Consider the following 25,506-nt stretch of genomic DNA (forward strand, 5'->3'; position numbering starts at 1 on the left):
GACACCCAGGGGCAGAGGCATGATGGCACTTGTAGTTTTGCAACAGCTGGAGGTCCGCTAATTGTATATCCCTTCGATAGATGAAATATCCAGTTGCGAATGGCTATTCGCTGGATCACCTAGAGAGAGACATTTCAAGTGTCAGCAGTTCCAAGAGTACCTGAGCTTTCTTACCCATACCCTCTATTCCCTACTGAGAGACGGAGTTCTGTTTAACTTTTTTTGCAAATAAGAATTCCTAAAGGGATTCAAGTGTCGGTCTCTACAGTTTACTGGGCCATCAACCCCGGGAAACCTTTAGATGAGCATGAGGTGGAGAAGGTAACGGTAAGCCCAAACAAAACCAGCCGCTCCTTCGGGGGTCAGTGCTACACAGGTACAGGGCTCAGGCCTCAGGGCTTTGTCTTCGAACACTTGGAAAGACTGCAAAACATCCTATGTATTGCAATTAGCAGAAGTAAAATTGCATTGGATTCAACTTTAATATCTTACTGAAGCGTTACAAGAGTTGTAAACCATCAGGTTCTTCACCCTAATGCATTCTATGCATTAAGGTGAAAAACCTTTTGTGCTGCAGCTGCCCCCCAGAGCCCCCCTTTTTCTCACCTGAGCTGATCATTCCAGTGACGGGGATGAACACTGCAGTTCCAGGCGCTGTCTCTGGGTTTAGTTAGATAGTTTGATAGCAGCAGGAGCCATAGCCATAAGCTCCCGCTGCTGCCAATCAAATCCAGTGACACTGGGGACTCGGGAGCACACCCATACAAATGCCCCCTTGGTGGCTCTCCATTGGGGCACTCAAGATGAGGAGGAGCCAGCAGCGCTGTGGGGGGACCCCAGAAAAAGGAAGATCGGGGCCTCTCTGTGCAAAACCCTTGCACAGAGGAGGTAAGTATAACATGTTTGGTATTTAACCAGTTGCCGACCGCCGCACGCCGATGTACGTCGGTACAATGGCACGGGCAGGCATAAGGACATACATGTACGTCCCTTGCCTCCCGCGGGTCGGGGGCCCGATCGGGCCCCCGCCCGGTGCCTGCGGCGGTCGGTATTCGTACGGGAGCGATCCCGGACGAGGGGACGGCCATTCATTCATGGCCACCCCCTCGCGATCGCTCCCGACGAATAGAAATCCCCGGTGACATCACTTCCTCTCCTGTAATGTAAACACAGGAGAGGAAGTGATGTATTCTCTCCTCCGTGTCGGTATTTTTCGTTCCGACACGGAGGAGAGCGGATCAGTAAGTTGCACCAACACTCTACACACACAGTAGAACATGCCAGGCACACTCACACCCCCCCTTTACCCCCCGATCACCCCCCCAATTACCTCTGCCCCCCAGTCACAGTGACACCAATGTCATTTTTTTTTTTTTTTTTTTTTTTTTTTGCATTGGTGTCATTTGTGACTGTAATAACTGTTAGGGCAGTTAGAGTTAGCCCCCTTTAGTTATAATGTACCCCCCTAACCCCCCCAATAAAGGTTTAACCCCGTGATCACCCCCCGTCGCCAGTGTCACTAAGGCTGGGTTCACATTGCAGCGGTTTATGAGAACGAATGTGATTCGCACCGCACTGCAGTGCAAATCACATCCGATCTCTGTGCGATTCGAGTTCAGCCATTCGCCGCACCCGCCGCACCCGCCACACCCGCCGCACCCGCCGCAAATTCGCACGGGACCCTTTTTTTGGCCCGCAGCAGAATCGGATCGCATGGGTGTTCACACCATGCGATCCGAGTTTGCAGATCGCACTGCGATATGCGAACTGATCTGGGGGTGTCAGTAACATTTCACTGACACTCCCAGCAGTTCGCATAGGGCAGTGTGAACTGCCGCCGGGAGGCATGCGATGCGGGAACCCGCCGCGCATTCGTGGCGTTCCCGCATCGCTCCAGTGTGAACCCAGCCTAATAAGCGATCGTTTTTCTGATCGCTGTATTAGTGTCACAGGTGACGCTAGTTAGGCAGGTAGGTATTTAGGTTCGCTGCAGCTTTTTATAGCGCCAGGGACCCCCATATACTACCGCATAAAGCCCCCTAATTGCCCCCTAGTTAACCCTTTCACCAGTGATCACCATATAACTGTTACAGGTGACGCTGGTTGGTTAGTTATTTTTTTATAGTTTCAGGGCACCCGCCATTTATTACCTAGTCTGACTAGTGTACCCCTAAATTTAGGGGTGTCTACTTTCCAAAATGGGGTCATTTGGGGGGGGTTTGTGCCATCTTGGCATTTTATGGCCTTCAAAACTGTAACGCCCTTAGAAAGCCTGAAGGCGGTGCTTGGTTTTCGGGGCCCCGTACGCGGCTAGGCTCCCAAAAAGTCCCACATATGTGGTATCCTCGTACTCAGGAGAAGCAGCAGAATTTATTTTGGGGTGTCATTTCACATATGCCCATGGCATGCATGAGCAATATATCATTTAGTGACAACTTTGTTAAAAAAAAAAAAAAAAAAAAAAGTTTGTAATTTTCCCGCAACTTGTGGCAAAATATAAAATATTCCATGAACTCAACATGCCTCTCAGCAAATAGCTTGGGGTGTCTACTTTCTAAAATGGGGTCATTTGTGGGGGTTTTGTGCCATCTTGGCATTTTATGGCCTTCAAAACTGTAATAGGTAGTGAGAAGTGAACTCAAAAATTTACGCCCTTAGAAAGCCTGAAGGCGGTGCTTGGTTTTCGGGGCCCCGTACGCGGCTAGGCTCCCAAAAAGTCCCACATATGTGGTATCCCCATACTCAGGAGAAGCAGCAGAATTTATTTTGGGGTGTCATTTCACATACGCCCATAGCATGTGTGAGCAATATATCATTTAGTGACAACTTTGTGTAAAAAAAAAAAAAAATTTTTTTTTTTGTCATTATTCAATCGCTTGAGGCAAAAAAATAAAATATTCAATGGGCTCAACATGCCTCTTATCAATTTCCTTAGGGGGTCTACTTTCCAAAATGGGGTCATTTGGGGGGGTTTTGTACTGCCCTGCCATTTTAGCACCTCAAGAAATGAGATAGGCAGTCGTAAACTAAAAGCTGCGTAAATTCCAGAAAACGTACCTTAGTTTGTAGATGTGACAACTTTTGCGCAAACCAATAAATATACAATTATTGACTTTTTTTTTACCAAAGACATGTGGCTGAATACATTTTGGCCTAAATGTATGACTAAAATTGAGTTTATTGGATTTTTCTAATAACAAAAAGTAGAAAATATCATTTTTTTTCAAAATTTGCGGTCTTTTTACGTTTATATCGCAAAAAATAAAAATCGCAGAGGCAATCAAATACCATCAAAAGAAAGCTCTATTTGTGGGAAGAAAAGGACGCAAATTTTGTTTGGGTACAACATTGCATGACCGCGCAATTACCAGTTAAAGCAGCGCAGTGCCAAAGTGTAAAAAGACCTCTGGTCATTTACCAGCGAAATGGTCCGGTCTGAAAGTGGTTAAAAAAAAAAAAACCTTTACAATCACTTGAAGCTGCCTGTGGATGGAACCAAGTCAGCAGGTGACCATACTGTCAAGACAGACTGGGGCTCTTGAAATATGTCAATGTATAAAGCTGCATTTGAAACAGCACTAATGGTGGTAAACAATGCAAAGGAAGGAGTTGTATATACTCCATATTTGTGTGCTGTTAGCATTTCAGGTCTCAGTGATTATTGTAAATGCTGATGAAGTAATTATAGTGTAAGGGAAGGTACTAGCCTTCTAGGATTTGGGACCACATCTTACCCCAGTCTTTGCATGCACGACCTGGAGATGAGATTCTCATAGTTTTCAATAGACAGCCTGCAAGAGACATCCTGCGTACACACCTGAGAGAAGAGAAAAAACGTTAACATCAAAGAGAATTCATGTGTGCTTTCTAAAACATTTTGGTAAAAGTAGCTCTAGTCTGCTACGGAGATTGTAACAGGAGGAACTCAGACCTACAAAGGTAGGTAGGAACACTGAAAGTTGTGCAGAAACACAGATGGGACTTATGAAATGGAAATCTCACAGCTGGAGTAGCCAAGACATGTAAGAAGCCAAGGGCTGACTAAGTCCACCAGCTACCGCCTTTAACTGAAATATCACTTTGAAGGGTCTGACTCTTTAAAGCTACCAGCCACCCCCTAACCCTTTAGGAAGCCTCAACCTCCATACCACATAGCTCCCAACTGTCCCTGATTTCGAGGGACTGTCCCTGATTTCGAGGGACTGTCCCTGATTTGGAGCAATGTCCCTCTGTCCCTCATTCTTCCTCATTTTGGTCTGATCTATAAAGTTGTATATAAAGTGCACTTTTTATCTTTCAAAAAGTGGTTCCCAGTGCTAAACCTTTCATCCAAATTCTAAATTGCTGCATTTGTAAATTTTAGAAGCAAATATAAAGGAATGGTAGTGGTAAAAAAAAAAAAAGCCCTTGTGGATTTAATTAACCTTTTTTTTTCGGTAATTCTCCTTTAAGGGGATGTGGCAGGGGCGTACCCTATGCCTACATACGTTTGGTAGTAGGTGTCCCTCATTCCTATCTCAAAATGTTGGGAGGTATGCATACATTTTTTCTGCAGCCTTCTTGTCAGTCTGATTACATCACTGCAGCTTCTTCTTCTTCCAGTGGTAATAGGGGACCGGCACTTCTCTGAAATGAGGGACGCTCAAGTAATCATATGTGAGAGTCACTCAGTCCTAGAGTAATGTAAGTCCAGCCAGTGTAATAACTTACCCCCTGAGGGGTGTAAATGACATTCTGGGCCCACAGGAAATGGTGAGAATGATAGTGTTGATTTTGCCCCAAAGAAGCCCTCCAGTGCTGGGCCAAGGAGGAAATCAGGAACAGTGCTGGAGCGTGGATAGGGTAAGTACAGATTGGCACTACTTTTTTTCTTTTAATGGAAGGAGGACTTGAATGTATCTATGGACGTATGTGAATTATATACTAATTTCTACATTGTATTTCAATTGTCTCTATCCTACTACTATTATGCCCTGTACACACGGTTGGACTTTCCGACGGAAAATGTGCGATCGGATCGAGCTGGATCTAAAATTTTCCAACAAAATCCGATTTAAATTCTGATCGTGTGTAGACAATTTCAACAGACAAAGTGCCACGCATGCTCAGAATAAATTACGAGACGAAAGCTATTGGCTACCGGCCCGTTTATAGTCCCGTCGTACGCGTTCTACATTACCGCGTTCCAAACGATCAGATTTTCCGACAACTTTGTGCGACCCTGTGTATGCTAGACAAGTTTGGGCCAAAATCCGTCAGAAAAAAATCAGACGGATTTTGTGATCGAAAAAAGTCAGAGCGTGTGTACAGGGCATTACTCTACATTTTATTTAGTTTTAGATGACACAGAGAAGAGTTAGAGCCCCTGGTAAGTTTTTACAGCCGTTAGAGGGCTTCTGCTCTTTGCCAGTTTCATATAGACTTTATTTTTTTAAATGGGGACATCAATTGGGACATTGATGTAAAGAAAAATACAGTTTCAGTGGGGAAGAGATAGATTTTTTGACAGTGTTTTTAATTGGCTGTCTTTGCCTTCCTGTCCCAGTGACACCTATACCTCCATTCCTTTGTAGCACACCCCCTAAATAGAAAGGGATCCCCACCCTGCACAACCAGGCACACCGCATCTTCACAGCACACTTGAGTCAGAAAAACAGTGTAGTGCTTTGTTTTTATGTTTTATTGAGAGGAATAAACTTGGATAGGGAAATTATGGGATGCCCACTTGATCACGGTAATAGAATTCTTCAGGGACACAACTATATACAGTCTGTATATACACTTCTCCTTTTACCTCCAGCACAAATCTTGCTTGTAGAACCAAATTTTCCAGGACCAGCTGGCACTGCATGGATGGTCTGACAAGAGTGCAATAAGACCAGTAGCTGATGCCCTTTACAGGCTGGGACTGTGGGCCTCTTTGGTAGTATAGCCAAAACTCCTAGTGCCTAGCTGTTCTCTTCTTGTGGCTGATTCCAGCCCTCAGGCACTGCCAGCCCACCTGGCTGCAGCTGCCCCTTTTACTAGCCCTCCTGGCTAAGACTCCACAGCCCTCCCAGATTGGCACTGCATCCATCCCAGACTGCTTACACCCAGTCCTCTTGACTGCAACACCCACCTGCCCACCTGGCTATCTTCCTCCCTGGAGATTTGCCCAGCAGTGTTCTCCTGCTGTCCTCTACTTGCTTCTGTGCCTCTGGTCAGGACACCTCTGTTATGAAGAAGACCCCTTACACACCCAAGCCCAGGCCCAAGATCACCCCCAACCAGAATAGGGGGCACCCTCAAGAGCTACCGACAGCCTAACACTCCAGCTTCCACCCGAACTCCACTGCCCCCGCTGGGCTGACTATGTGTATTTTAGGGGGCCTGCCGCCTGCCAACCCATCTGTTGGGGATTGGTCAGGGCCCTCAGAATACTCCAGGTAGCTCCTCCTTCTCCACTCCCATTCTTCTAGAATCTTCTGCAAGTTTCTAGAAGTAGGGGGAGGTCTCAGAGATGCTGCCGTGAGTCACCCAGCCCTCCCTGAGTCACTCAAACCCTGACACAGAAAAACACATAGGCTTGGCTGCCAGCCAAGCCTGAATAATTTACTTACACTAACAAGAAAAAATCCTAGCAACACAGCTAGGGGGCGCTACACCTTCTATGGATGTCAGAGGGACAGGAAGTAAGAGAAGATCTCTCTAATGAGGTCACAAAAGGAACCAACATTTAAAGCTGAATTTTTGCCACAAATGCTTTAATTTAAAAATTCTTCTCAATAATCGCAACGAATGAAACTCCATTTTTTGTGACCAAACATGTTTTGGAAACCCAGATATTACTTTAATAAGATAGCATTAATATCATTACTGTGCTGTACAAAGCCTATGCAGAAAGAAGAGCTGTGGGAGATACTCAGCAGGCTCAACCCATTACAGGCTGTCTGCAGAAAGCTCCAAAGGGAGTGGAGACAAGACCAGTCACCCTGCACAAGTAGAGAGAGCAGCAGTGACCGGTCTTTAGTACAGGAAGCTCATGTACAAAGGAAAAGTTTCACACTGTATTACTGCACAGATCTGGAAGAAATACACAAAGCACACCAAAACTCAACTATTGATGCAAATTCTTCTTGTATTTAGGCAATATTTGCTTATCCTGGGTATCAGCTTTAACTGCCCCCCCCCCCCCCCCTTTCCCCTTTTATCCAAGGACAAAAAATAAGATTGACTAGAATTAGGCTTTAAAGAGGAACTGCAGTCTGCTCACATAATTTATAATAAAAGCATCTCTGCCATTCTGAAGCTTCCCTCCAACCACTTTGCCTATTTTATATATACTGTGATTCTGTACTTGCCAAATATTCTGCAGAAATATCCCTCCACTGAGTCTGGCTGCAGCCATTTTAAATGTGGGCAGCTGAAGCTGTTGCCTGTTCACTTCCTGGATTTACACAGACACGCAGAGGCACACCTCCGGCTCTGCAGCTCTCATTGGCCCTTTTGTGACTCAACCCCCCCCCCTCCTGGCAAACTCTCAGGAGAGTGAGAGAGAGCTGTGCATGTTGTCATAAGCCTAGGCTTTTTTTGCAGACAAGAAACAGGAAGTGGGCTGTATACGGTATTTACTGGCAGAAAAAAATATTTTAGTACCCAAAGTTAAAACAACAAGGACAGAAGATTTAATAGATGAAAAAATGACTGAAGGTCCACTTTAAATATTCAAGTTGGGATGTTGGGATTGCTACAGTTGTGTCTGAGTGAATTGTGTATCGTGCGTCTCACCTTACAACTAATCAGCAGGCTGCGTTGTGCCCAGCTCCCCGGAGTCTCCTTAGAGGTATCAGGAGCTGTTGGCTGGCACTGGACCGTATTGAAGTCTTCATCAATCCTCTCTCCTACGTTAGCTGATTCATTGGTAGGTTGCACCCCCAGGTTACAAAGATCGAAGGACGGTACTAAGCTGCTGGTCTCTTTTATAGGACTCCCACCTAGAAGACGCCTCTGGATCACACTGTGAGGTTGCTACATCCAGAAACAAAGAATGGCATCAGTAGTGACAACACACACAGATTTTACATTGGTTTCTATTTACAGAGTACAAAGTACTAACTTTCCACCTTATTCTCTGCAACCCTCATCTGTCATTGGCAATAAACTTGCATCTAAATTAAAATATTCTCTATGGCATGGCAGGGTAATTCAGCTCATTAAATATAACCTTTAACTAATTAACAATTTTGTCTCAGCTTAATGTAAAGCCAGGACTGCTTACATGAAATCAACAAATCTAAAGCAAGTTACCGGAACCATGGTTTTCTTTTCTGAGTCTGCCCTACTTTAAAGTACCGGTATACCTGTACTCGTCTAAAACCTGCTAAGCAGCACCCAGTAGCAGGCAGGGAATCTCTCTAATGGAGCCCCAGATAGTAAAAAGAGGGTCTCTAATTCTTCCCAACTCCACCCAGAACCTACAAGAAACCCTTTTATCTGACTTATACCTCCACTGTTGGCCTAGATCGGAATCTTGATGTTACTGAAATTGGTCACACAATAACCCTCCCTATGTTGGGTTACTAACTATCCACAAAAATGCGGAGAGTCCATACAAAACACAGAAATATAAAGATTGTCAGGAAAACCCATAAAGTCATTTTGTTTTCTTTTTTTCCTAATTTGATAAACAGCCGGTTGGAGCCTGTTCCCACGATGATGATGCAGTGAAAATTAATTTGTTGTCAGCCTGGCACAGAGCATGGAGTATTTTGTACATCACACAGCAAACTACAGAGTGATGCCAGCCTGTCCAGGCACACACAGCAATGATCATACTGCCAGATAACTGTACTGTGGGCTTCTCACTGATGTCACTGTGATGTCTTCATAAAAAAAATGAAGCTGTTGGTTTATTTTTATACAATTGTCTGAAAAATTATTTATTTTGGTTTGGCAAAACCGGCCCTGTCTCCTTTTAAGAGTAAGAAGGAATGTTGGCAAGCCTGCCCTCACCACACATACACAGCACTACAAAATGCCATTTCTTGATGCAGCAAAACCAGATAATACTGTTCGAAGATGATTCTGCTTGTGAATCCTGAGACCGCAAGAAATGGCAGATCTTCACTGGTATGATTGTTATGGCTGCACTCTTACCTCCTACCCTGCCACAATCACCCTTTTCCACAGGCATCATGTGATTTACAGTTACACCCCTGAGAAATCTCTTTCCTCCTGTATCCTGTGAATAACAGCGACACCCCTGAGCAACCCCATTCCTCCTGTATCCTGTGAATGACAGTGACACCCATGACCAACCCCATTCCTCCTGTATCCTGTGAATGACAGTGACACCCATGACCAACCCCATTCCTCCTGTATCCTGTGAATGACAGTGACACCCATGACCAACCCCATTCCTCCTGTATCCTGTGAATGACAGTGACACCCCTGACCATCCCCATTCCTCCTGTATCCTGTGATTCAGGGCCATCTTTAATATTGACTGGACCCTGGGCAAACATTTTCTTGGGCCTCCTCTTCCATGGAATTTCGCTCTCCACATGCTTTGAGACATACAATAAACAGCAGCTAGGCTCAAAATCAGTTTACTGATTCAGATCAGGCAGTGATTGTGATTGGTTGCCAGAGGTTACAGTGTATCATTACCACTTACTGACTGTCTGCTAGAGGTTACAGCACACATTATGGCTCACTGTTATTTTCTGGAGGTTACAGCACATGACTTCTGCTTGTTTATTGGTTGCTAGAGATTACTGTACATCAGTACTGCTCACTGATTGATTGCTAGAGGTTACTGAACATCTATATACCACTCACTAATTGGTTGTTAGAGGTTACTGCACACCATTACTGCTCACTGATTGGTTGCAAGAGGTTAATGCACAGCATTACTGCTTACTGATTGGTTGGTAAAGGTTACAGCACATCATCTCCTCACTGCCTGCCTGCGTATTCACATGCACCAAAATTCAGGGTGCTGTGGCACCATGTTATTTTGAAGAAGGGTTCCACCTCCAATTTGCTTACTTTTGCAGAACAGGCTGATGTTAGGCTTAATGACCACAGTTGTAGGCAGGACTTTCGAGCATGCTCCTTTACCTCCCTAGTGGGCAGCATTCAGCAGAAGTAATGGTGGATTTGACCTCAGGGGGACATGATATATATATATGAATGCTGCCTCTATTTACATATCAATGCAGGTTATTTACATGTAAACACAGGGTCTGCCGGTTAGTCATCTCTACATGGCAATAGGGCAGAGATGGGCAGCAGCAGCAGCAGAAGTTTACACTGAGATATCAGGACACAGCACAGGACTTAAACTTCAAGGGATAAGGGAATTTAAACTGGGATAGTTGGCAAGTATTAGGCAGCTGTTTTGGGCCCCACTGCAATGATGGGGCCCAGGGCAGCTGCCCCTTTTGCCCTGCCTTAAAAATGGTCCTGCTGTGATTTATGCCACGTACACACGACCGGACTTTTGGACAGCAAAGGTCCGACGGAACGAGTCTGTCGGACTATTTGATCGTGTGTGGGCTCCATCTGACCTTTGCTTGGCAAAAATCCAGCGGACTTTAGAAATAGAACATGTTTTACATTTTTCCACCGGAACTCCGCTGGACCGAGAAATCTGTTCATGTGTATGCTAGTCTGATGGACAAAAACCGACGCTAGGGCAGCTATTGGCTACTGGCTATGAACTTCCTTATTCTAGTCCAGTCGTACGTCATCACGTTCGAATCCGTCGGACTTTGGTGTGATTGTGTGTGGCCAAGTCCGTTCATTCGGAAAGTCCGTTGGAACTCCGCCGAAAGTCCGTCGGAAAGACCGGCGGACCTAGTCCCTCTAAAAGTCCGGTCGTGTGTGCGCGGCATTACAGTTACACCCCTGAGCAACCCCTATTATTCTGTATCCTGAAATTTATAGCAACACCCCTGAGCAGTCGCTTTCCTCCTGTATCCTGTGAACGACAGTGACACCCCTGAGCAACCCCATTCCTCCTGTGTCCTATGAATGACAGTGACACCCATGAGCAACCCCTTTCCACCTGAATTTTGTGATTTTACAATAACATCCCTGAACTGCCCCTTTCCTCCCGTATTCTGGGAATGACAGTAACACCCCTGAGTAGTCCCTTTCCTCCTGTATCCTGTGAATGACAGTAACACCCCTAAACAGTCCCTTGATCTTACCATAACATCCCAGAAGAGTCTCTTTCCTCCTGTATTCTATGATTTACACTAACATCACTGAACAGCCCCTTTCCTGTATCCTGTGACTGACAGTGACACCCCTGAGCAGCCCCTTTCCTCCTGTATCCTCTGACTGACAGTGACACCCCCGAGCAGCCCCTTTCCTCCTGTATCCTCTGACTGACAGTGACACCTCTGAGCAGCCCCTTTCCTCCTGTATCCTCTGACTGACAGTGACACCCCTGAGCAGCCCCTTTCCTCCTGTATCCTCTGACTGACAGTGACGCCCTGAGCAGCCCCTTTCCTCCTGTACCCTGTGACTGACAGTGACACCCCTGAGCAGTTTTATTCCTCCTGCATCTTGTGATTTATGGTGACAACCCTGAGCAGTCCCCCTAGTGACTGACTTGAGACCTTACAGCAGTCCCTTTCATTCTCTATCCTGTGAGTGTCAGTGATACCCCTGAGCAGTCCCTTTCCTCCAGCAGGTAATTTACAGCAATACCCCTGAGAGGTCCCTTTTCTTTTGCATCCTGTGATTTGCAGGCACACCCTGAGCAGTCCATTTTTCCTGTACTCTGAGTCACCCCAGTGACACCTTTGAACAGTCCCTTTCCTTATCTACCCTGTGATTTACAGTGACTCCCATGAGCTCTCCTTTTTCCTGCACCCTGTGAGTGACAGTCCTGAGCACCCCCTTTTTTCCTTCATCCTGTGATTTTCAGTGACAACCCTGAGAAATCTCCTTTTCATGCATCCTGTGATTGACAGTGACACACCTGAGCATTTTTTTTTCTCCACCATCGAGTGACTAATAGTGACACCCCTGAGCATTCCCTTACGTAATTGACAGTGACGCCCCTGAGCAGTTTTTTTTCTCCACCATCCAGGGACTAATAGTGACACCCCTGGGCATTACCTTACGCAATTGACAGTGACACCCCTGAGCACTCATTTTCTTCTCCCTTTTTCCTGTATCCATTGCCAAATAATGACACCTCTAAGCAATCCCTTTTTTCCTGCATCACGTATATACTAGACAATCAATAACTGAGCTATTTGTAGGATTTTTTGAAGATTCAAAATCTTTGCATGATTGGAATAATGGTAAGTAACAACAATAACAATATCCTGTATGGTAGTAGTCTATATTTTGCCATCTTTCTTTACACCTTTAACAATAGTCACTTGATTGATGTTTTTTTTTTTCTCTCTCTCTATCTTAAACATTAAATGATACTATTAGACCCTCACCCTTTTACGCTAAAATGATCAATGGTATCAATAACTGCTATCAATAAAATAGAAAATTCGACTGATAAATTAGAAAATCTTTTTGACTGATTTTCCCCTAATTTTGCAAGTCATTCCTATTGGTCTTTGTGTACCCCATAGCTTTGCTGAAGTGTTATTAAAAAATGCCTTGCTGTCTGTGGTGATACCTGTTCACGCAGGACCCCCACAGTGCTGCTTGCACGTCTTCTAACACACGATCAAAAATTTTAGTGACGCATCACGACCCTGTCCCACCTGCTGCATGAACCCAAAAGCAGTTCCCTTATCCCCCCCCCCCCCCAGTCCTTTCCAGTTTACTCACCAGGTCCTTGGAGGTGCCCAATCTCCGCAGCTGGTCCAGCGGCAGCAGATCTGCAGAATCCTTGTGCACAAACTGGGTGGCCTGTTTGAGGCGCCTCTGTTGGTGCAGAATGGCTGCGCCCCTCAAGTCCTGATCTTTTCTCGGGGATCCCCTGTTTTTGGCATCTTCTGGCAACCCCACCGGGGGCTTATGAAAGCTCATTGTGCAAAGTAAGGGGCCCGCTGCGCACGGTCTGTACCCCCCTGCCCTCTTCTTGTTATCTTGCTATGTGTGCACCCCTGGATTGCCTGTGTCCAATCCTTCTGATGTGTCTCTGTGTTCTGGGGGATTCCTCTGTTAATTCCCCTCCTCCTCCTCCTCCTCTGCAGTGATTCCCCTGCCTCCTCCTTTACAAGCTAGCCATCCTCTGCCACTGTGCACAGCTCCATCTCCCCTCCCCTCCAATCTTTCCCCCCCTACTGCACAGGTTTCATGTACAGTCCTGTTACGCAGTTTAATGGGTCCCTGTTTTCTCTACCAGCTACTTCTGCAAAAGCATCACATCCTGGCGGTCTGTCTGCGCAGAGCGCCAAATCCTGGCTGAACGGAGCTGTTAAGAAAAAAGGATACACATTAATCTGCAGGGCTGCAAAAACCTTAAGAGTATCTATTTTACTGACAGATACCTAAATGTTTGCTGACAGCTAGAGTTTGTCTACAGCCCATTGTTATGCAGAGCGCAAAGGCAGGCTGCAGATAGGCAATGATTGCACAGCATTGAATTTGGTTTAGGCTGGATACACACTATACAATTTTCTTTCGATTTATTTTTCCTTTAGATTTACCAAAACCATATAATATAAGGTCAAACCTAAACACTTTCAATTTGTATGCAATCAGACAGGCCCTTGTACTACATAGTTGAAGGTACATTTAAAGGAAATTGAGCAGCAAAAGTTGTATAGTGTGTATCCAGCTTTAAGCTTCGTACACACGATCGGATTGTTGGCCAACAGAACGTCAGACTTTTTTGTCCAAAGGGCGTGTGCCAGGAACTTGACTTGCATAATAATGGCACACAATTGTTGGCCAACAAACACGAACGTAGTGACGTGCTACGTGGAATTTCAGCTCTTGAGCGCCACTCTTTGGGCACCTTCTGCTAATGTCGTGTTTGGTGAGCATTGATTCTGAGCATGCGTGTTTGTACTTTGGACTTTTGTGTTAAGGATTTGTGTACACATGATACGAAAATCTAACAACAGACCGTTGTCAGCCGAAAATTTACTAGAAGTTGGACAACAATTGTCTGATGTAGCGTACTAAACGGTCGGATTTTAGGCAAACAATCTGTCATCTCACAATTCCCTGCCGAAAATCCGATCATGTGTACGAGGCTTGTTTTTTGGGGTTTTTTTGTATTATTTTATTTTCGACATTATGGCGGAGATTTACTAAAACTGGTGCACACGGAATCTTGTGCAGCTGTTCATAGTAATCAATCAGCTTCCAGGTTTTATTGACAAAGCTTAATTGAACAAGCTGACATTTAGAAGCTGATTGCTTACTAAGCACAGCTGCACCAGTTTTAGTAAATCTCCCCCAAGGTTTGTAGACATTAACTGACAGCTGTGCTTTATATGCTACATAGTAAAACACAGAAACTAAAAAAATAATATGCAGTTTTGGAAATTTTTTATTTTATTTTTTTGTTTCTTTCTACTGACAGTTCTGAATACAGTTACTGACAGCGTAAATGACCAGTGACACAGAGGTAGCAGAATTGCACATTGTTTTTAAATATACTGACAGTTATGTAAACGTTTACTGACAGATTCATCTCCAATGTGTTATTGTGCAATAATAATAAAGGAAAAGCGATGGCAAAAGAATTTATCGAGATTGCTAAACATAGAATAGGTCTTTACTGACAGAATGAAAATATTTTCTGACAACATGTAGACAAACATGCTATGGAGGGGGGGGGGGGGGGGGGTTGCTTTGTGCCTGGAAGAAAAGATATTTAACCCTTTGGTTACCAGAGGTCACTGAAGTGTAGATGTCCAGGCCAAGTTTAGTAAAGCCGCTACACATCCGTTAACATGACAGTTAATTGCTGACCTAAATAATGCTTACATTCCTATAGTATAGGCTAACAAATAAAAAAAAAATGTTTAAAAGAAAAAACAGTATTCATTTTAAAAGTACTAGTTTAAAGTGTATGTTACCCCAGTATTTCATATTCCTGATATGTATGTTTTGTACCATGTACTTATATGAAAATGTATCCTAGCCTCTTAGTATTGCTTCTGTTATTTGAAATGCCTGGTAATCCTGGCAGTCCCCCTGCTTTCCAGCTTTCAAACTGATCACTCCATTAGCGACGCTTCCTGATGACGTAAACACGAAACGTATGTCGAGGCGGTACTTAGTCACGTTACTTCCTACCCTTTGGTTACTTCTGGGTAGGACAGTGGAACACATGCTAGCTGCGGGGGAGAGCCGCGAGGCATTTGTCCGACAAACGGTCACGATTGCCATCCCAGTGTCGGGATAAGGCACACCTTGATTTAAGTAGCCATTTGGCCTATCTATGCTTTTATTTTTTTTATAATAAACAGGATTACACTATTTGATTTCTATTTATCTTTTCCACATATCCCATACGTGTTCCCATTGGAGGAGGGGTTTTCCTTTGCCATGGGCTTCATCATTGCAGTAGGCATAATCCTGCTAAAGTCCAATTTGACTCAGTTTTTAAGTAAAGTAGTCAACATGTTCTGGTAAGCAGATCTTATATAAGAGCACGTTGGGTGTATATCAAGTTGGTGAAGGAATTTCCACTCTCTTTTTTGGAAGAATTTTGCAACACTGAAGCTTATCTGTATTTCTTTGTGCGGTTTAATTGTGACAGTTTAACCTTTGCATGGTCTTCCCTGTTTTTTACCCAGCACTTTATATTTTTTTTTATATTTGTTTGTTTATATGGCACATTGCACTTTATTTGTCATTCACGATCTGTCCACAGTACAACTATTGGTCAAGCATGCCACAAATCTGGCCTTTATGGAAGAGTGGCAAGAAGAAAGCCATTGTTGAAAGAAAGCAGTGGTGGCTGGTGCTCCATCGGTCGAGGGGGGATAGATGGACCCCACTCACTTACCATATGACTGTGGTCACGGCTCAGCAGACAGATTGCAGTGTGATCTAAGCAGGGAGCTCCCTCCTCCATCAGTACACAGGATGACAGCATGCAGCACTTCCACTATAATTACAGATGTGCAGTCCTCACATCTACTGTAGAGGACTGCAAAGAGGACAGGATCCCAGCAGAGGGTGAGCCTGAGGAGGACAGATCCACAGAACAGTGTGGGAATGCCTGCTGCTGAAAGGAGGCGGGCAGAGCAGGGAGAGAGAGTGCAGCTCTCCCTCGTGTTTAAGTTCATCCGGCGGAGGCTTCTGGCTTCTGTGTCCCCCCTCCTTCTTTTTCTCCTGGCCAATGGGATCTCAGGAACCGATTCCTGATTGGCCAGGAGGAGAAACAGGAAGACACAACTGGGTGGGCTAAGGTAGTGCTCTGCGCCCCGAGCCCACCCTCTTTTGAACCCAATTAGAGTCTCAGCCTCTAATCATGTGCTTTAAAAAAAAAAACCCTATTGAAATCCATGCGCCTGGCACTGCGCATGTAGATTAGGGGGCCGGACACATGGATAGGGGGGACGGCGCCCATGTGCCCCCTATGGACGGGTCACCAATGAAAGAAAGCCATAAGAAATCCTGTTTGCAGTTTGCAGGAAGCCATGTGGGGGACACAGTGAACATGTGGAAGAAGGTTCTCTGGTCAGATGAGATAAAAATTTTACTTTTTGGCCTAAAAGCAAAACGCTGTGTGTGGGGGGAAAACTAACACTGCACATCACCCTGAACACACCATCCCCACCACCACACTTTTCAGATATGTATTTGTAAAAAATTAAAAAAATCATTTATTATTTTCCTTCCATTTCACAATTATGTGCCACTTTGTGTTGGTGTCTCACATAAAATCCCAATAAAAAACATTTACGCTTTTGGTTGTACCATGACAAAATGTGGAAAATTTCAAGGGGTATGAATACTTTTTCAAGGCACTGTAATTGCATTTAGGGATCTGGAAAACATGTTTCCCTGTTAGAACATGTTTTGGATTTCTGGCAGGTTTTGGGTTCTGAATATGTAAGTTTTTTTTTTTTTCAGCCTGGCTTATTATGTAAGTATTTAGCCCCGATGCATATTAGGCTACGGGAACAGATGCCATGGTGCAAACTGCAGACTTGCAAAAACCCAGCAGCTGCATATGGAGCTGCGAGTTTGCAGACTCATCAGTATCGATATTTACTGAAAAGATTTTTAAGGAAACATATTCTAGGTCTAATATTGGAGCAGCGATTTTTGGCCTTCCTCTGACAATGCTACTTACCTGGCTTTCATGCTGATCCCGAGTCACGAGCCTGAAATAAATATGCAACATATGAAGGGAAAAAAGAAAAGATGAAATTCATAGCAATTTTCTGCAGCATGTGGGGTTAATCTAAAAAACCTTTTGGTAACATCAGCCAAGCTCTGTCATGCGATTCTGGACTCTTTCAAAAAATTTAGATCCATCTGCAGAAAGTTTAGAGGGGAGGTTATTCCCACGCTCCGTGTAAGACAGGAACAGATGGATCCATTAATAAACATTGGTCGCCTCTCTCTATATACCGTCTGCCCATGGTGTTTACTTGTACCGCGTGCTGACGCTCCTCAGATGGTTCTGTGAAAGTGAGCCTGTCCAGAGCTCCAGAACTAAAGCATGGATTAGCAGAAACGTCTGTCCAGAACTGGAAGGTTCTAAGGTCCCTAACGATTGGTTCCGAATGTTTACATTAATCAACAGATTTAGGTACTGAGCCCATGCAGGCTTGTCTGACCATTAAAATGACCTTGGATGGTAACTGTAGAGTTGTAGGTGCATCTAGCAGCCAATGAAATGTCAGCATGGCTGAGTTCACACCTTTCCATGTTTGTTGTCGTGCATTTTGTTCACATTATCAACAATCCCATGTTATACTGTTGTCATCAGTAGGTCCTGAGGTTGAGGTTGCCTAGCCCTGCTATAACACACATCAAAAGCACAAACCATGCCAACATGCTGCACAGATGTTCACTAGCGTTATTTAAAAGATATGTTTAACCTGTGCACCTGTATCAGGGCTGGACTGGGACAGAAATTTGGCCCTGGACTTCATCCAGAGCGGCCCACTTACATTTTGAGTGTCCCATCACCAGCCACTTACAACAAAGTGTCCCATCAGCACCCCCTTACATCAGAGTGTCCCATCAGCACCCCCGTACATCAGAGTGTCCCATGAGCATCCCCCTTACATCAGAGTGTCCCATCAGCACCCATGTACATCAGAGTGTCCCATCAGCACCCCCGTACATCAGAGTGTCCCATGAGCATCCCCCTTACATCAGAGTGTCCCATCAGCACCCCCCTTACATCAGAGTGTCCCATCACCAACCCCCTTATATCACCTTATATCAGAGTGTCCCATCACCAACCCCCTTATATCACCTTATATCAGAGTGTCCCATCAGCACTCCTTACATCAGAGTGTCCCATCAGCACCCCCTTACATCAGAGTGTCCCATCAGCACCCCCTTACATCAGAGTGTCCCATCAGCACCCCCTTACATCAGAGTGTCCCATCACCAGCCCCCTTACATCAGAGTGTCCCATCACCAGGCCCCTTACATCAGAGTGTCCCATCAGCCGCCCCTTACATCAGACTGTCCCATCAGCACCCCCTTACATCAGAGTGTCCCATCACCAGCCCCCTTACATCAGAGTGTCCCATCACCAGCCCCTTACATCAGAGTGTCCCATCACCAGCCCCCTTACATCAGAGTGTCCCATCACCAGCCCCCTTACATCAGAGTGTCCCATCAGCAGCCCCCTTACATCAGAGTGTCCCATCAGCAGCCCCCTTACATCAGAGTGTCCCATCACCAGCCCCCTTACATCAAAGTGTCCCATCACCAGCCCCCTTACATCAGAGTGGCCCACTGAGCCATCGGCCCACCGGGAAACTCCCTGTAGTCCCTATGGCCAGTACATGCCTGACCTGTATTGATGTGCGTTAAAGTCTATATCTTCCTTAGAAAAGTCACCTCAGAGTAAACCTGTACCCATTCTGTGCACATTAACGTACAGGCATACCCCACTTTTAAGTACACAATGAGGTTTATTTACTAAAGCTTGAAAGTGCAAAATCAGGCTCACTTCTGCATAGAAACCAATGAGCTTCCAGGTTTTATTACCAAAGCTTAATTGATCAAGCTGGGGTTAGAAGCTCATTGGTTTCTATGCAGAAGTGAGCCTGATTTTGCACTTTCCAGCTTTAGTAAATAGACCCCATTGTGTACTTAAAAGTGGGGTATGCCTGTATTTAGATTTTGGACAAGAAAGTAGTAAAGACATTTTAAAACAAGCCCACATTTACCTCTGTAGCTATAGGCATTGTGAGGAAATTTGTCTTCAATATCACAACTGAGGCACTGAAATGTCAGATCCCCTTCCCTTGTTTTTATAGCAGCATAGACTTGACAGCTTGCCTCTAATGTAAATGCACAGCAGATGCTACAATCTGTCAGAAGCTGACTGAATCCAGACTTTAACCACTTTCCATATGCCCATTGTACATAAGATCTAGGCGGCTGCTTTTTGAGTCACTGCACATAGTGGCTTCCCCTTTGTGGTGCTCATGTGCACAAGCACCCTGTGGGATCACTGTGTCCATTAGACACAGTAGAGCACAGAGCAGGGTACAGAGCCAATTAAATTGGCTCTGTATCATGTAATCACTGTGACCCAATCATAATTATATGCAAAGGCTGCCTTTTGTCACCAGCGTTGTGTTATCTCTCACACACTAATCACCTGTGAGAGGAAACAGAGAGGGGCTAAAGCTAGCAGCTGATTGGTAGCCATATACAGCTGCTCTAGTTTTGATAAATTCCCCCCAAAAGGATCAAGAGCAACATTTTTACAGTGTCCCTTGCTACCCATAACAGTACTTTGTCACCAGACCAGTGTCCCTGATCGCTAGCCCCACCAGTTAGCCACAAGAGTTTCAATGTCATCAGACTAGTGTAAGCTTCTCACAGTGTTCCTGATCACGACCACACCAGCCCCTTGGTTACCAGACTGGTGCATCCAGCAACAGTGTTCCTAAACGTCACCATACCAATATAATATTACCAGGCCAGAATAAACCAGCAACAATGTTCCTAATCGCTAGTCACACCAGTTCCAGTGTCACTAAACTAGTGTAAGCCAGCAACAGTGTCCATGATTGCTAGCTACACAAGTACATTGTCACCAGAACAGTCAGTGTAAGCCAGCAACAGTATTCCTGATAGCCTCCACACCAGTCTCAGTGTCACCTGACCAGTGTAAGAAAGCAACAGTGTTCTCGATTGCTGTCACACCAGTACCATTATCACTAAACCAGTGTAGATCAGCAACAGTGTTCCTGATAGTTAGCCACACCAGTCCCAGGGTCAGCAGATCAGCGTAAGTAGCTATGGTGTTCCTGATATTTGATTACTCCAGTACACTGTCACCAGAGCCAATACAGCCAGCAACAGCATTATTGATGCTAGCCTCACCAGTGCCAGTGTATTTTAGCAACAGTGTTCCTATCTGCCACCACACTAGTACCAGTGTCAGTAGACCAATGCATTCAGCAAAAATGTTCCTAATCACTAGCAACAACCACTGCCAGTGTCACCAGACTAGTGCAGCCAGCAACAGTGTTCTTGATCGCTAGCTACACCAGTGCTATTGTTACCAGAGTCAATTCAGCCAGCAACAGTGTTACTGATTGCTAGTCACATCATTGCTAGTGTCACTAGATCAGTGCAGCCAGCAACAATATTCCTGATTGCTAGTGTAAGCAAGAAACAGTGTTCTGGCCACCAAGCCAGTGCAGTGACGCACGTCCTGCTGCCTGAACTGAGCCTGGCCTGTTTATCAAGCATATTCCTTCCTGCCGCCTACACCATCATTTTCTTGATTGCTGAACACATCTCTGCTTAGGATGAACCAAACACCCCCCCTGTTCGGTTCGCACCAGAACCTGTGAACAGACCTAAACTTTGTGTGAACTTTAGAACCCTATTAAAGTCTATGGGACTCGAACGTTCAAAATCTAAAGTTCTAATTTTAAAGGCTAATATGCAAGTTACTGTCCTAAAAAGTGTTTGGGGACCCGGGTCCTGGCCCAGGGGACATTGATCAATGCAAAAAAAAGTTTTAAAAATGGCAGTTTTTTCAGGAGCAGTGATTTTAATAATGATTAAAGTGAAACAATAAAAGTATAATATTCCTTTAAATTTCGTACCTGGGGGGGTGTCTATAGTATGCCTGTGAAGGTTCACATGTTTCCCGTGCTTAGAATTGTCTCTGCACAAAGTGTCATTTCGCAAGGAAAAAAATCTTTTAAAATCAATTTGAATTGTCGGCTCCCGTAATACAGAGAACACTCAATGAGTGTTCTCTGTATTACGGAGCCGACAATTCATAAAAAAAAAAAAAAAGCATGGGGTTCCCCTAAATTCAATTACCAGGCCCTTCAGGTCTGGTATGGATATTAAGGGGAACCCTGCGTCAAAAAAATAAATAAATTGACGTGGGGGTCCCCCTAAATATCCATACCAGGCCCTTCGGGTCTGGTATGGATAGTAAAGGGAACCCCGCGTCAAATTAAAAAAAAACTAATTTACGTGGGGGTCCCCCTAAAAATCCATACCAGACCCTTTATCCGAGTGCGCAACCTGGCAGGCTGCAGGAAAAGAGGGAGGGGCGAGAGAGCGCCCCCCCTCCTGAACCGTACCAGGCCACATGCCCTCAACATTGGGAGGATGCTTTGGGGGTCTGTGACCCCTCAAAGCACCATGTCCCCATGTTGATGGGGACAAGGGCCTCATCCCCACAACCCTGGCCGGTGGTTGTGGGGGTCTGCGGGCGGGGGGCTTATCAGAATCTGGAAGCCCCCTTTAACAAGGGGACCCCCAGATCCCGGCCCCCCCCCCTGTTTCAAATGGTAAGGGGGTACAAAAGTACCCCTACCATTTCACAAAGAAAGTGTAAAAAATGGTTAAATAAGACAAACACACTTTTGAAAAATTCCTTTATTAAAAACAAAAAAAATAAAAAAAAGATTCCAGCGGTGCTAATCCACTCTTGCTATCCAGCGATGGATGATCATCTCTCCGGGGTCCAGCGTTGGCTGATCTGATCCAGCGACAGGTGATTTTCAGTCCAGCGCAGGCCATTCAAGCATCCATCTTCTGTCTCCACTAAGGAGACACTGCGGGGATCCCAGCGCTGACGTTTCTTATATTAGGAGGGTGGGGCCACCCGTCACCTGACCCCGCCCCCTCTGACGCTAGTGAGGGAAGCCAGGGGTTCCCCAATGACGTATGGGTGACCCCGCCCCCCTCTGATGTAACGGAAACCTGCGTTACATCAGAGGGGGGCGGGGTCACCCATACGTCCCTCCCTAGCCGCCAGAAGCAGCGGATTGTTTATCGGTGCTCCTGATTGAACGGGAGCCCTGGTAAGAGCGGCGGGAGGCGGCGGGAGGGGGGGCGCCCCCTCCCGCTCCTCCAGTATAACAGCCGAGCAGCTTTTAGCCGCATCGGTTGTTATATTTGGAAAGCCGATCGCCGGCTCTAAAAACCAGTACCAGGATAATGCCTGCAGCTGCGGGCATCATCCCGGTATAACCCCCGAAAGCCGAGTACGCACATCTGCGTATGCTCGGCGGTAAGGGGTTAAATTGACAGCGTTGTGTAAAAAAATTTTTTTTTCTTTCTTAATTTTCGAAAACTTGTTTTAAAAATTAAATTTTCAAAAGAGTCACCATGCCTCCTAAAAATACAATTGGGTGTTTACTTTCCAAAATGTGGTCATTTTGTGGGTGCTTCTACTGTTCTGACACTCCAAGGTCTCCAAAAATGTGATAGTCAGGAAATAAGTCATTGAAGGCCTGAAGGTGCTCCTTAGATTTTGTGTCCCTCTTCACAGCTAAGCTGAGAAAAAGTTTTGCTCATATGGTACACCCATGCTCGGGAGGAGGGAGTAGCAGAATGTGTTTTAGGGTGTAGTAGTTATAAGTATGCTTATGCTCTGTGCTAGAAATATCTTAAGAATTTACAAGGTTTCCTACTATATTACAAGTTTTGCTGCTTTTTAATAGTGATAGGCTTGAGCATGTTCAAATTGAACCCACCAGGAAGCTGCACACTGCCAATCATAGACAATGACACATCTCATGACCGGCAGCTGCACATACACATGCTGCCTATGATTGGCAGTGTGTAGTGCTGGATTCCTGACGGGTTTCATCCGAACACTCCCAAGCCCTTCACTACCTATTACCATAGGCAGCAAAAAAGTCTCAATGATGTGGTATCCCCATATTCACATATTCAAGAAGTAGAAGAATGTGTTTTGGAGTGTAATTGTAAGTATGTCCATGCTGTGTGTAAAAAAATAAAAATAAAAAAAAATAAAATGACAACTTTGTGAAAAAAAAAATCAAATTATACTTACTTTCTTAATTTTCCAAAAATGGTGGCAAACAATCCCAACTTTGAAAAAACTTCCCATGCTTCTTGCTAAATTTATTTGCTTATTTAAATTCCTACTTTCCAAAAAATTGGTTATTTTGGAGGTGTTTGTACTGTTCTGCCATTTTAAGGCCCCAAGAAATGAGATAGATAGTCAAACATCAGAGCTGATAAATTTCAAATATACTGTATATATATATATATATATATACATATATATATAGACACCATGGTTTTTGGAGTCTTTAACTTTCACACAGAATGAAAAGTAAATAAAAGAAGTTAAAAAAAAAAATGTATTTACATAGTTTTAGAACACATAGGGAACAGGATTTTTTACAATGTTGAATCTTTTTCTTTATATAGTGAAAAGTAAACAAACAGTGGTGAATAAATAGCACGAAAAGAGAGCTCTGTCTGTAAAAACAATGATATACAATCAGGGGTCAAGTCCTGGGGAAAAAAGTGTGGGAACTCCCACCTAAGATCCACTCCCCCACCAAAAAAAATTAAAATTATACTCTCTTATGCACGAACGCTTCAAAAGTGGTATTTTTCATATTGTGTGTATGAAGCTTAATTGTTAGTACATAAAAAAAAAAACAATCCTCAATAAACATAAATACGGCAATTCTCTGAATAATCAGCATTCATTCAAATGTGCTTCCATGCAAATGTGAACATCATGTTCTGATCTTTATTGGGGAATTTTATTTTGTATATAGAATGTTTATGTGGTGAGTTTACACTTTTCATTGAACAGAGTTTGGATAACACAGGGTTAAACAGAAAGGTCATAAATTAACTGCACATTATCTGGACAAAATGCTTGGGGAGATAGTGATGTGTTCCTGCTTAGGAGATGTATGTTAGCTTGGGGGGCTGCAAACTCTGCAGGGCTCCAACACACACTCGCTGCTATTCCAACCCTTCACATATTTCCACATAAACTTCCCTCCTGGCATTAAACTTTGCCAGGTATTGTGCTCTGCTTACCACCCCAAACTGATGTTCCTCCCTCAGCTCACCTCTCTCCCCGCATGTCCTGTGAGCAGAATAGCTGATCTACCCGTTATCTAGACCTAGACCTGATCTACCCGTCAGCTAGCTGTGATTGACAGGTAGATCGAAGAGGAAGCTGTCATGGGGCCCCCTACTGGCAATGCCTGAATGGTCAGGTGTGCGGCACTTACTATTGCGAGCTGTGTTGGCAGCTGCTGGTGTAGCACTTTGCCACACAGCTCGCATATTTCAAAGTCTTGCAGGACATGGCTGCTAACGGGAACTGAGTTCCTGTTGTGGAAAAAAGTACAGGAACTCTGTTCCCATGCGTTCCTGCAGGACTTGAGCCCTGTATAAAATAATTTGGGTACAGTGTTGCATGAATTAATAATTGTCAGTCAAAGTATCACAGTGCTGAGAACTGAAAAATGGCCTGGATAGGCAGAGGGTTTAAAGTGGTAGTAAACTCTTTGGTTCTATTTTTACATAGCGTTATGCTTATAATAAAGCTTACCTGTAGGTAAAATGAATATCTCCTAAACATTCACTGTTTAGGAAATATTCCAGTGAGCAGCAGCCTGTGATGTAACCAGTGAATGCGCTCTGAAGGAACGGCAAACGTAGGAGCTGGAGTGGGAGATGCTGAGTTGGCAGCACTGAGAGCCCGCCTCGGAAGTGGCATTGTGGATGGTGTCATGGTGAGCCCAGCTGTCCAGCACTGTTTGCATCGAAGAGTTGGAATGCCCGGAGGAATGCTCCCTCCTCCACCCCTCCTTCTGCCTTCATGACTTGATTGGTATAGGTGAGTCCTTGTCACAGTGCTGGTGGAGGTGGGCCAAAAGTTCACATGCACTGTATCTCCACTGGAAAAGGGGGTACTACGTGGATGGAATAATGGTGCTGGGGGATAGCAAAGGTGTATGAGGGAAAACAATGCTGAGGGGGTATAGAGGGTAGCAATTATTGGGGTATCTCTTTCTACAGTGCTAGAGGTATCAGGGATGTAGAGAGGCCACAGTGTAGGGGGTATCATGGATTAGTGGGGACACTATACAAGGGGTATCTTAGGGTATA

At 44.8% G+C, this 25,506-nt stretch overlaps 1 protein-coding gene across 1 annotated transcript in view; it reads right to left on the bottom strand.

The window, feature by feature from the left end:
• Window positions 1-13,154, bottom strand: part of NRIP2 (nuclear receptor interacting protein 2) — a 28,922-nt gene extending 15,768 nt beyond the window's left edge. The window contains exons 1-3 of the mRNA XM_077468973.1: window positions 12,793-13,154; window positions 7,768-8,007; window positions 3,735-3,817 (exon numbers count right to left, since the gene is read on the bottom strand). Of these exons, the coding sequence (XP_077325099.1) occupies window positions 3,735-3,817; window positions 7,768-8,007; window positions 12,793-12,993 (524 nt within the window). The 5' untranslated portion in view covers window positions 12,994-13,154. The remainder of the gene's footprint in view (window positions 1-3,734; window positions 3,818-7,767; window positions 8,008-12,792) is intronic.
• Window positions 13,155-25,506: the final 12,352 nt, after the last annotated feature.

Source organism: Lithobates pipiens, unplaced genomic scaffold (genome assembly GCF_037356315.1).
Source record: "Lithobates pipiens isolate NorthernLeopardFrog02 unplaced genomic scaffold, aLitPip1_a1.2 Scaffold_8, whole genome shotgun sequence".
In the NCBI taxonomy this organism is placed as follows: Eukaryota; Metazoa; Chordata; class Amphibia; order Anura; family Ranidae; genus Lithobates; species Lithobates pipiens.